General features: G+C 36.6%; 1 protein-coding gene and 1 long non-coding RNA gene across 46 annotated transcripts in view; one reads left to right on the forward strand and one right to left on the reverse strand.

Annotated features, from left to right (window-relative positions):
- Positions 1-13900, forward strand: part of PTPRD (protein tyrosine phosphatase, receptor type D) — a 2534232-nt gene that overhangs the window by 2404970 nt on the left and 115362 nt on the right. For 25 of the 44 annotated variants that reach the window (XM_027549255.1, XM_027549258.1, XM_027549265.1 and 22 more), the window contains 2 exons: positions 2656-2697; positions 3204-3301. In XM_027549255.1, the coding sequence (XP_027405056.1) occupies positions 2656-2697; positions 3204-3301 (140 nt within the window). The remainder of the gene's footprint in view (positions 1-2655; positions 2698-3203; positions 3302-13900) is intronic. The other 19 variants (XM_027549289.1, XM_027549273.1, XM_027549275.1 and 16 more) reach the window with 1 other exon arrangement.
- Positions 1-13900, reverse strand: part of LOC113897041 — an 876355-nt gene that overhangs the window by 45726 nt on the left and 816729 nt on the right. The window lies entirely within an intron of this gene.

Consider the following 13900-nt stretch of genomic DNA (forward strand, 5'->3'; position numbering starts at 1 on the left):
CTTGATCTCCAGCATTGCAGACAGATTATTTTACTGACTGAGCCACCAGGGAAGCCCAACATGCAAGTTTCTACTCTATAGCACAGGGAACTATATTAAATATATTGTAATAAACAATAATGGAAAAGAATGTAAAAAAGTATATATACATATATAACTGAATCATTTTGTTGTATACCAGAAACTAACAGAACACTGTAAATCAACTACACTTTAATTTAAAAAATAATAATGAAAAGAAATGAGTTTCATGTTAGAGGAGTTTCATCCCAGATCTATTCTTTAGCATAATTTTTATGTTGACATTTACTTATTTTGAATACATACATGATATGCCTATATGTATATCATATATTCTTATGATATAAGGTAATTTGGCTAGCTAAAAAAATGTGTTAAATTTAATTCAAAAAATTGACAATTCAACTGCATAATTTTCTATTTTGTAGACTATAAATGTTACCCCTCAAAGAAAAGACACAGTTACATTTAAAACCTTCACATATGAACTACATCCATGAGACCCTTCTCTGCTCAGAAATCCTGAATATTTTGAAATGACTTATAAAGAAGTGACTCTTTATCTAGCTCCCCACTTTTATTTTTACACAAAAAGAAATTCAGGTGCTTGATAACAAGAGGTTTGTCTCTTATTAGTAGATAGCAGGCCTAGAAGTAGAATTCCTGTTCAGTACGCTAGCCTGGGATTTCCTCCCCTGAACCGTCAGAGTCCCACAAGCTCTGCTGGCCTTTCTGTGGAACATCCACGTTGACAGTTTTACTTGTCCTAGTGCTTTGGTGCAATACTGCCAGATCAGAAGTAATGATTCTTGAACGCCATGATGTCTTTGCCTGTGATATATACATATGCTGAATTAGAATGTAATGGGTCAGTACAGATTTGCTTGGATTTCTCTGTCATTAGCTTCCAAAGTAATACATCCAGACCACGTGCCAGTGCATGCCAGAAGTAAATATTGGTTGATTATGATGGTCTTCTACTGCTGTTATACTAATGCTTTTCCCATCTCCAACTGGCTTTACTTTTGCAGCTTTGAGCAGTAATTCAGTCCCCTACGCCTCCCTGATTGGCTCTGTGTCCTCCCTCTCTAGCCAAACCACCACTCAGTCCATATATGATAATAACTCTCTCCCACGATTCGCTCGAAAAGGTCTAAACATCTTTGTCTCTATTATTTTCTCTGTTAAAGCACTGTAATGGATGTCCACATCATCTCATCCCCAAACAAGCCTACAGTCTCTTGTGCCTTTGCATTTCCATTCTGGTCATTGGGGGTGCCTCATCTGGATAAGATCACTATAATTATTAGATCACTGTCACTCAACTGCTCCTCCCACAAAATGTAGATGAGTTCAGTGCTACCATCTACAGGGAAACGTTCTAGAAACGAGTTCCAACATCTAAGTCCAAAAGCATAATCACAAAAAAAAAAAACAAAAGCATAATCACATCAGCAACAAAGAGTTTCTTCTTCCAAGCTGATTCATTTTTATTGGATCTTCCATTAAGCTTTTAGCTGACTGAAAGCAGACTTTCATAGCTGTGGATACTAAAGCACTGCCTATCACAGCACAGTGCTGAAATGATTGTCTGGGAGAAGCAAGATAGTTTTTTACTTAACTTACCAAACCATTGATAATTTGGCATTAGAGACAAAGGAACTCATTGGCTTTCAATATCAGTACAATATTTAAAATACCCATAAAGTAATTACAAAGTAATTACACGTTGTGCTGACTTAATGGTCACCGTACCTCAGCCTGACACCCTGCAGAGAGTCCCAGGGACAGCAGAATGTCCACAGGGACAGGGTTTCCATCTTGAGTCCCTCTCTTACTCTTTTTTTTTTTCACTGAAGAGGCCTCCTTGGTGGCATGCTAGTTCAAGTTTTTCTAGTCAGCTGGAATTTGCACCTATAAGACATGAGTCAGCAATGGTCTCTTATGGTGCTCTTGAAAAATTAATCAGAAGTAAAATATAAATCGTATGAAAAATGAAAAATCATTATAAAGACACTGGAATCACCATAGTTAGTGGTGCTTTATTTTTAACAGAATCGATGAATACCTTCAGCTGGCCGACTGAACTAAGATGTATCACCCCCATGTCACTGCTTTCTTTTACCACCTTCTTTTTCCTCTTCATCCTTTCACCATTTGCTCCCTTTCCTGCATTCAGTTCCCATTAGTGGACAAAGATGTTTACACCTGAAGTAGATTGTAGGTTTGCTAGGGGTTGAATAATGGGGACTTGGGGCAAAACATCAGCAAGCTGTCAGTGTGGCCATTGATAAATGTCCAGGAGAAGGCTGCAACCCCAACCTCTACAATCTGCTACTCGTGGAAACATTTTTGAAGCTCAGTTTTGTGTCTGATTTTGTCATCAGTGATTATTGTCTATAGTCTGTGGTGCATGTCATTCTTTGTGTTCATGTTTGCATGTGAATGTCAGTCACCTACAGGTTTGTGAAATATGAAAGCGATTTTAATCTAGTCACAATGTATATGAATCCTGTTAAAACCTGCAGCATTTTTATTAGTGCTTTTTAAAAGTATATCAGGCATCCATTTCTTTTTTTTTTTTTAACAAATTTGTTCTGTTTTATTTTATTTACACCATCATTTCCTTTGCAGGTTCAGATGATTCCGGTTACCCTGGTAACCTTCATTCTTCAAGTTAGTTTTCCTTGATTCTGCATAAGTCACTTTATGTTTCCTATCAAGCTACAACTCTTTCCCTTTTTAGGCCTTTCTCAGTGTCTATTTTCTTAGTTCACTTTACACCATTTAATTCCACACAATTTCCATTTCACACAGTGCAGGAGAAGGAGTTTGAAATGACATAACAGTCATTACTCAAAGCAGAAGTTGACATCAAGCCTGACTGTCAGTTTTCTCCACTAGCTAACTGCATTGATTCATAGCACAATAACACTTTCTTTCACATTAGGAGTGTTAGTTTGGAGATTATGCTTGGTGACTTTTCATTTGGCTACAAAATTCATCCTTCCAGAGCATGTCCTGCTTTGAGTAACCAAACTATCTGCCTGCTTCTTCACATTAAACATCTTTACTACTCACGTATTTTCAGGCCATTTCTAACTATAGTATTCTCTGTATTTTGGAATAGTTAGCATTATTTTCATTTGTTTTCAAATGTCTGTATTCTTTCCTTTTAATAGGTATGGCTAGCCATCCTCCAATACCTATCTTGGAACTTGCAGATCACATTGAAAGGTTGAAAGCAAATGACAACTTGAAGTTTTCCCAGGAATATGAGGTAATTCAGTGTGTTTATACTTGACAGTATTTTCAAGAATTGTCCCCCTCTTCTTTATGATCATATCCATCAGTTCTTTTTCCTTTAAATATGACTCAGCATCTGATACAAAATTTTACAACAAATAGCCAACTAAAAAGTATCTGTATAATTAATGGAATAGTTGTACTTTTAAAAGTATCTAATTTTTTATATTCGTTCAGTGTTATTTAATGAGGTTGGTTTATCTTTCCTGATTTCAAGTTAATATACTGAATGTATAAGCTTCCCAGTATACCATATGATTGCCAGATACACTAAATTATGGTGAGAAAGCTTACTGAAAAAGAAATTACAGAGAATAAGCAGATTTCCAAGTCCTCTTGGTCAGTTTACATGGCCTGAAAACTACAATTATTAAGTACATACACATGATTTTACCCATTCAGTATAAAATAATATTGGAGCTAATTTTAAGATAGTAATATGTTCACAGACTGTTGCGTGTTTCTGAAGCAGTGGTGCACTTAACAGTATCTTACATTTTCAGAATCCTTAAAGGTTTTGTGTTAATCCTTGATGAAAATGAATAAAAAAGTGTTGTATATGTGTGGGTATTTAGATATTGTGTCATTTATCAAGCAGAAGATTGTGAAACTGACTATTTATCATATTCCTCAGAAACAGGGACCCATAGTGGAACCAATTCATGGATTATTTATAACTGAATGATCATTTATCTTTTAGATCAAGTTTAACTAGCATAAGCATAAGAGTAAAATGTCCAACTAAAATCTTATAATTGTGCCAGATAAAAAAACTGAAACTGTTCAAGTTCTACCATAAAGAGTTTCTTTTGGTTTATTTAATAGGAATCTTAAAACACATCCTTGTTATCACCCTTGATTTCTCTATTATCAGCCTGAAATGAGGCTGATGGACTGGATTTCTCTCAGTCCCTACCAACTCTAACATTTTTCCCTGTCATATTTGGTTAGAAAACTCTAAGAAGAGCCCTAACCTCAAGTGGCTAGAGAGTTATCAACCACGTGAAAAAGCTCCATGTAAGAGAATGTGGAGCAGTGGGGCCTGTGGCAATCTGGACATTTGCATGGATTTTCTAGTCTTTAAACATTCATTTTTTGATTATTTTATTGTTCTTCCTAAGCAAAACATATCTGTAGCCCCATTCAGTCTCAAGAGCTGGTAACCTTTTATTCAATTTACATATTCCAAACATCTTTGTTGATAGAACACAAAGGAGATTTTGTTTGCTCACTCATTGGTTAAATTATATTTTCACTTATTCTCTTTCAAGCATTTAGGGGAATATTTCAGTTTTAGGAAACACATTGGATTATGAATTATTTTCTAAATGGCCTGCTTCTTATTTCTTTCCTATTCTTCCTCTTAGTCATAAAGGCTCTCTTTACATTGTGCAGTATTCTTGAAAATAGTTTCTATAGTTTCTGGTTTGAGGCTTCAGATTGAAAATTGAGTTTTAAAAAGAAAACAAGGCATATGATGAATGCCATTTGGGGCAACATAAAATCACATAGTTAAGTGTTAGCTTTCACTAGCCAGAATTTTTAACACTGCCAACCTGCTCTTTATTGTTATCATGAGTGTTGTTATTGTTATTCTTAGTGTGTTGCTGTGTGTGATATTTTCTTCATGGCCCCACTTTAACACATTATGTGTGGTTATGAATGATATGATGGGTCACAGAAATACAATTTGATAGCTCAACTTGTTAATAGCCATTAATTAACTTTCTACTCTTATAAGTGTAAACTATTGACAATATCTGCAGTATTTAAGCAGTCTCAGTTGTATGCATTGACTACAGTAACTTGCCTCCTTTAAATACAGGATTTCTCTAGAAATGCTGCATGTAAAGATACTCTAATGATACTCATTTAGCCATTAGATTAGAAGTGCTCCTTGAAAGTAGTTATGAACTTCATGCTGGCAGCACTCCCATTAAGAACTCCCCGAGTAGCCGTTGACATGATAGCCCACACTGACTTCACCGTTTATCATGACGATGATCTGTGATTAAAGCTCCCTGGGCATGAATTGACTCTACTGTGCCTTAACAGCCATGAAGGAGATATTTAAATGTTGTGTTCATCTGTGATAATATGATAAAGACTTCTGCATAGTATTTTAGACCAGAGGACAACACACTGGAAGAAGTTTATCTTTTTTTTTTTTTTAACATATCATCTCTATATAAACTTGATTAGATTTTTCACTGTTTTTCAGTGAGGAGAGATTACTTTCAAACATAACTATTTTAGCATAATCACTATGGATTAATGTTTACTCAGACCTCTCAAGATGGGTGAAGCTAAATCTGCGACTCTGATTCTAAGATTAAAACAGGAATTAAATGCATGAAACCTGTTTACACTGATTCTGAGGTTAGACTAGGAGGAAGTGGGTTTAAATTATAAAGCAATATTATTAGATTATGTGAGAGACTTCCTTTACTATAAAGAAAATTGAAGTCAGATTCATGACAGTTGGAAGAAGGAACCTGAGGAATTAGTGTAACTGCATCTTGAAGGTCTTTGCAATTACTTTAGGCTTGTATTTTCTTCAATGAGACTGCCAAGTCCTACTAGAATTTAAGTGGCCAGAATATGAGGATAGCATCTAGAATGCAGAGAAATTAAATTTGGTGTCACTGTCAAAAGTCAGTACATGAGGCTGGTGAATGTTTCGACTGATTTAGAATAGATGTGGACATCTTGCCAAACAAACTCCTAGCTACTGTTTACATATGGATCATTTGGAAGCCCAATTAAAATCTGAATTCCTTGTCTAAACTTCAAAAATGCTAGTCTAGTAATTCAACCATGCTAATTACGAATGTTCATTTTATTTCTTTATCTCAAGTTATATTGGGACATAACTGAAATTTAACATTGTATTAGTTTATCATACAATGTGATTTGATATATGTGTATATTGCAAAATGATTACCACAGTAAATTTAGTTACAATCTATCACTTAACATAACTCCAAATTATTTTTTCTTGTAATGAGAACTCTGAATATATATCCTTAACAACTTTCAAATATACATCACATTATTGTTAAATAGCCACCACGTTGTATATTACATCCTCAGGACTTATAACCCTGAACAACATGGATATGAACTGCACAAGTCCACTTATACATGGATATTTTTCAATAGCAAAACCCAGTTATAAATTATAATATTAACTCCTGCATTGTTCAAGAGTCATTTGTAAAATGGAAGCTTTTACCTTTTGATCACTTTGACTCATTTCTTCCATCATCCACCCTATGCCTCTGACAATGACCAATCTGTTTTCTGTTTCTGAGAATTTTGGTTTTTTATTTTTTTAGATTCCATCTAAGTGAAGTCATACAATATTTATCTGTCTGGTTTATTTCCTTTAGCATGATGCCCATGCCCTCAGCGTTGTTGCAAATGGTAGAATCTTATTTAAGACTGAATAATTGTGTATGTGTGTATACAATACACATATGCCCCTCAAATCTTCATTTCACCATTTCCTCAGATGGCAAATATATCTGTGTATGAGATCAATTTGACAGCCATCACAGTCAGCATTACCAATATCATATTCATGAATCCTGTGTATATTAGATTGACTGTAAGTAACAAGACACAGGTTTGATCCCTGGGTGAGGAAGATCCCCTGGAAGTGGAAATGGCAACCCACTCCAGTATTCTTGCCTGGGAAATCCCATGATGGACTACAGTCCATGGGATCACAAAGAGTCAGACACAACTTAGAGACTGAACAAGAAAAAGAAATTAACTGCAGCTCCTAGAGTCTGCTTAAAGGAAAATAAAGGACCATTTGTTGTATTTATTGTATATTATCTATTATACATGTATTATAAATTATATATTTATATAGAAGCAAATGTTATCCATGCAGGTATGCTTCAAAAACTTTTGTCTGAAGATAAATATCATATGATATCACATATGTGGAATCTAAAAAATGAGAGAGATGAATTTATTTACACAACAGAAATAGACTCACAGACAGAAAACTTATGCTTACCCAAAGGGAGGAGGGACATAAATTAAGAATTTAGGATTAACAGATACACACTACTTATAAATAAATTAAATAAGATCCTAGTGTATAGCACAGGGAACCATATTCAGTATCTTGTAATAACCTATTATGGAAAATAATCTGAAAAAGAATATAGGTAGATATAGATATATAACTGCATCACTGTGCTGTACATTAGAAACTAACCCAATATTGTAAACCAACTATACTTCAATAAATTTAAAAAAAATTAAAAATAGAACTGTTATCTGACACTGGGAGACTGTAGAGATTTCCACACCCCCTCTGAAACTCTCCCCATAGTGTTTTTCTCTGGGCTGCACTGTTCTCTCCCCTGTACATGCCAGCTTCTTCTGTTTCTCCCACCCACATACAGAAAATAGATCCTTTGATCATATATTCTTTTACATAGAGAATCCCTAAAGAGCAAGAATTTTTCTTGTCAAATTGCAAATGCCAGAAAACAAACTGTGAACTTAAATGGACTCACTGGGTTGTGGAGGCACATTTTAGGACATAGCTCCTAATAGCCCATCCCTATATATCTGATTCCTCCCTTGGATCAAAGAGACAAAGTTACTTCTGAGATGGAGGGGGAACCAATAATTATCCACCATAGTGCTGCAGAAAACCGTCATGCTAAGTACTGAGAGGAATATAAAAGTCACAAGAAACTTCTATTTTTAGGATGTCGAGTAGGCAACGTTAGCTATATACCTTAACTCCCCACCTCACCCCACAAAATACTAATAAGAACATCTAGAAGTGAATCCAGAGTACTAACGCAGTGTTTCTGAGTTTTCAGTAAAGGGAGAGTAGTGACATAAAGAACTGGAAAAGGTACTGAACAAAAGGTAGTACTGATAGTACATTTCATGCAAAGTTGGGCCCAACAAAGGACAGAAACAGTAAGGACCTAAAAGAAGCAGAAGAGATTAAGAAGAGGAGGCAAGAATGCACAGAAGAATTGTACAAAATAGATCTTCATGACCCACATAATCACGATGGTGTAATCACTCACCTAGAGTGTCCACATCCTGGAATGTGAAGTCAAGTGGGCCTTAGGAGACATCACTACAAAGTTAGTGGAGGTGATGGAATTTCAACTGAGCTCTTTCAAATCCTAAAAGATGGTGCTGTGAAAGTGCTTCACTCAATATGCCAGCAAATTTGGAAAACTCAGCAGTGGCCACAGGACTGGAAAAGGTCAGTTTTCATTCCAATCCCAAAGAAATGTCATGCCAAAGAATGTTCAGATTATGGCACAGTCATACTCATTTCACATGCTAGCAAGATAATGCTCAGAATCCTTCAAGCTAGGCTTCAACAGTATGTGAACTGAGAACTCACATGTACAAGCTGGATTTAGAAAAGTCAGAGGAACCAGAGGTCAAATTGCCAACATCCGTTAGATCATAGAAAAAGCAAGGGAATTCCAGAAAAAGCATCTGCTTAATTGACTATGGTAAAGCTTTTGACTGTGTAGATCACAACAAACTGCAGAAAATTCTTCAAGAGATGGGAATACCAGACTAACCTTACTTGCCTCTCGAGAAACCTGTATGCAGGTCTAGAAGCAACAGTTAGATCTGGATATGGAACAAAGGACTGATTTAAAGTTGGGAAAGGAGTACATCAAGGCAGTATGTCACCATATTTATTTAACTTATATGTAGTGTACATCATGCAAAATGCCAGGCTGGATGAAGCACAAGCTGGAATCAAGATTGATGGGAGAAAGATCAATAACCTCAGATAAGCAGATGATATAACACCCTAATGGCAGAAAGTGAAGAGGAACTAAAGAGCCCCTTGATGAAAATGAAAGAGGAGAGTGAAAAAGCTGGCTTAAAACTTAACATTTAAAAAAACAAAGATCATGGCATCTGGTCCCATCACTTCATGGCAAATAGATGAGGAAACAATGGAAATAGTGACAGACTTTATTTTCTTAGGCTCCAAAATCACTGCAGATGCTAACTGCAGCCATGAAATTAAAAGGTTCTTGCTCCTTGGAAAAAGCTATAACAAACCTAGACAGTATGTTAAAAAGCAGAAACATCACTTTGCCAACAAAGGTCTGTACAGTCCAAGCTGTGTTTTTTTTTTTTTTTTCCAGTAGTCATGTATGAATGTAAGAGTTGGACCTTAGAGAAGGCTGAGCACTCAAGAATTGATGCTTTTGAATTGTGGTGCTGGTTAAGACTTGAGAGTCCCTTCAACAGCAAGGAGATCAAACCAGTCAATCCTAAAAAGGCAATCAACCCTGAATATTCCTTGGAAAGACTAATGTTGAAGCTGAAGCTACAGTACTTTGGGTACCTGATGCAAAGAACTGAAAAAAGTTCTTGGAAAAGAAAAGACCCTGATGCTGGAAAAGATTGAGGACAGGAGGAGAAAGGGGTGACAGAGGATGAGATGATTGGATGGCATCACTGATTCAATGGACATGAGTTTGAGCAAACTCCGGGAGATAGCGAAGGACAGGGAAGCCTGGTGTGCTGCAGTCCATGGGGTCACAAAGAGTCAGACACAACTGAGTGACTGAACAACAACATCAACAACTGATAGTATAAATAGGAAGAAGAGCAGTGAGGAGCATTTTGTCAGGGGGCAGTGTACTTCAGGTACATTATAGAATCTATACCTTTGTTTTCTACATTGAGGAAATAATCTCCCTTTTATTTTTTTTAATAAAAGTTTTTGACTTTATTTTTTATTTATTTTTTATATAAACTTATTTATTTTAATTGGAGGTTAATTACTTTCCAATATTGTATTGGTTTCACCATTCAACATGGATCCACCACGGGTATATACATGGAGGGGGGTTCAGGATAATCTCCCTTTTAAAAGTAGTTAACTCAGCTGATTTCAAAGTTCCAAGCAGGTGACTTACAAATTACTTTTTGGGCCACAGTCCATCTGCCCATGGCAGTTACGTAGACATAAATACTTATCCAATATCTATTATATTGTCAAATTTGTCATCACTAGGCCTTTTAGTGGTATTTTAAATATACACGCATGTGCGTGCATACACAGGCACACACACATACATACATGTGTGTATATACGACTTAGGGCAAACTCCAGGAGATAGTAAAGGACAGGGAAGCCTGGCGTGCTGCAGTCTACAAGGTTGCAAAGAGTCCGACACAACTGAGTGACTGAACAATAACTATATATCTGTATCTATATATACACACACACACTGAAACTACTACTGTATCCAATATCTTAAATAAACTATAGTGGAAATGAATCTGGAAAAGAATATATATAGCCCTTGCTGTACACTGGAAATACTAAATCAACTGTACTTTAATTAAATAAATAAACAAATAAATGTAGAAAGAAAGAAAACTAAACTATTCTGAATGGGCATTGATAAAGAATCCACCAGCTAATGCAGGAGACACAAGTTCAATCCCTGGGTCAGGAAGATCCCCTGGAGTAGGAAATGGCAACACACTCCAGTATTTTTGCTTGAGGAATTCATGGACAGAGGAGCCTGGCAGGCTGTACAGTTCATGAGGTTGTAAAGAGTCAATGAGTGAGCACACACACATGCTCTCTGAAGCTAAAGTTTGTTTTGTTTTGTTTTTGCTGCAATTGGAGAAAGATGAAAACCCGATTCACAGAAGGCCTATCAGAAAGATACCTTTGACCTATTTTGTTGCTACCCGGTCTAGTCCAGGATCTTTGCTGCCATCTGTGCCAGTGTATTATCTTTAATCTCAGCGCCCATGTGCCCGCCAACATTTAGCATCCTAATGTGCTAAGAGTTTCTTCCTGTACTCATGGCAACGTTCTCACATCTCCAGTCTGAGAAGAGGATAATGAGCCTCTTATCTGAAAGAGTCCAGATAACAGTGCCCTGTCTTTCCATTTTAATGACAGCATGTATGTGGCACCTTTGTCTAATAGGCTAAAATCTTCACAATACTGGTGAGACAGGTAAATTAAAAAGATGTATTATTTTCTCATGAATAATGAAACATATCAAGAGATGCCAGGATATATAGAGACATTAAAAAAACATTGCTTAGATCCTATTTTTAAATGGCTAGAGCTGGAATAGACCTCAGGGATCATGTAGTTTAACCTTCTCATCACAGGGGTAGGGAACAAGACTGAGAAAGAATAACTTATTCAGGGTCACACACCAGGTACATGGCTGAAACAGTTCACAAATTCATGACTTCCTGTTCTAAGAAGAACACTATTTTAACTCACCTGCTCTAGACAACAAAGATTTTACTGTTGTTTCTTATGTGTTGGTTGTAGAATCCAGAAATCTAAGTCTTCAACTAGGTCAATATTTATGCTAAAAATTTGGTAAAAATGTCGTAGCCCCCAGTTTGTGTTGCACCATCATCCCTGGGCAAACCCAGTGGTTTTCCTATGTCATTTGCTATATTCTCCATCCATGTTTCTTCATCTCCAATGGTAAGCTTTGTCTTTCTCCATGGAAGGACAAAACTATCTGTCATCAAAGCAAAGATCCCAAAAGAAAACATTTCTGTTTTCTCTAGAAAAAGGCTGTAGGTGTATCTGACCATGTTTGTGTGCCAGAGTGCATTGGTAGGCAGAAAGCCTTTATTGCTCACGTTTTGTAAACCTCCAAGCATTCATAATGCAAAAACTACTTGTCATATCTGCTTTCAATTAATTTATAATTTATGTGTAAACTCATAACAGTGGACATTCATTAGGGCATTACAGAGATGAAAACAAGAAACCAAACACACATATATGCACATCTCTCTGACTTTCTGTCTAGCCTTTAATGCACTGAATTTTTCTTCAGAGTGGCTTCCCTGACTTTCTCAAGTAAAAAAGTGGTGGCTGACAGATCTATTTTCATCTTTTATGCCGAGTTGACGAGTAAAATTGACCAGGGAAAATTTCTAATTATGTTTGACACATGAGTCACAGGGATAGAAAGTGTTTTGTCTTTTTTTTTTTTTTTCTTTTAACTTTGAACACATTTTGGTGGTTTGTGTAATGAATGAGAAAATGAATGATTTTATAATGTAAAAACTAGTATCCTTTTCATATTTGGCTGGATAAACCAATTTAACCTCCTTTGGGGGAGATGAATGGCTAAATTTACTGTTCCAAAGTGGAACATCCTGACTGGGGTAAGAGTGTGGGAATCATTACCTCCTTCTTTAGAAACACAGTAGTTTTCCTGTTTCAGATTAGGTCCAAAGCCCTCTGCATGCCACTTGGAGCCTTACAGTGGGCTAGGAGGACACCAGTGGCTAAGATCACAGCTCATGGAGTCAGGCTGTGTGTCTCAAGCTGTGTGACCTTAAGCAAATAACTGAACCTCTCTGTATTTTACTTTTTTCATTTCTAAAATAGAAGTAAACCTACCCCGAAGGTAATTAAAAATAAATTAATACATACAAAATGCTCACAGAGCCCCTGATACAAGTGCTCAGCAGTCTGAGTAGGGCCTCTTTCATCAAACAGATGCCATCAATTTTAAGATGCACATCAATTTCAGAGATATTAAAACGTGAAAAAAATAAATGTCTTTGAATCAATGAAACTCTGGCCTCTTCCCATCCCTGTCATTGATCATACCTGTAGGGCTTTTCTGAACTCAATAAAAAAGAAAAAAAAATCATGATCATCATCATCAAGAAAAAAAAAAAGAAAACTTGCTAACTTAAACCAACGCACTTAGCACTAGGCTGTTGCTTCTTTTATTCTACTCATCTCCTGCGTTCAAATATTAACTTCTCCTGGTCAGGTGTTAGGCCTCCTCTGTATGCTGTTGGCCACCCAGCAAACCACTCACCACTGGCCCCACAGCAGATGATTAACCAAAGTGTGTGTCTGGATCAATTTCTAACTGAATTTACAGTTCATGGAAGCTCTTTGTTGTGGTCAAAATTGCTAGTAGGAACAACAGGAGCAAACAGAACAAAGAATGTCTTTCTGTAAAAAGAGCTGCTTTTCTCATCCCCACCTGATTTATCAGCAGTTGAAGCCTTATTTTCAGACCCTTTTCTCTCAGAAAATACACTGTTATTATCTTCAGACAGTACAGAAGTGAATGCATTTTAATGCAGACCCCTCAGCCTTAACTCAAATGTACCTACTGATTAAACTCCCAGTGCAGTGTTTAGAGTAAAGCCAAGCCTGCCAGCTGGCAGTCTGAGAAGACACTTTCTTTGTTCATAGCTGAGGACTGGCCTCCTCAAGTAAGATATGAAGGTACAGAGAGTCCCTTCCCGGCTGGCTGCCATTCTGCATCTTGTAAACAAATCTAGCAGGACGAAAGACACAGCAGCTCACCTCTGAAGTTAAGGCTGCATCCACAGCCAGGGGTGCAGATATGTGTTTATAGTCTTTTATTCTTTCTGCACTCTTGTAGCTGTTCGAATTCAAACTGCAAGCAAATTCTCAAGTTCCAAAACTTACTTGAATTTGGACTTCTTTAATGTTCACAGACCCACTTTTTTTTTTTAAACCTTAGACAGATTCCTTAGCAAGGTTAAATTCCAT

This window comes from Bos indicus x Bos taurus, chromosome 8, assembly GCF_003369695.1.
Source record: "Bos indicus x Bos taurus breed Angus x Brahman F1 hybrid chromosome 8, Bos_hybrid_MaternalHap_v2.0, whole genome shotgun sequence".
NCBI lineage: Eukaryota > Metazoa > Chordata > Mammalia > Artiodactyla > Bovidae > Bos > Bos indicus x Bos taurus.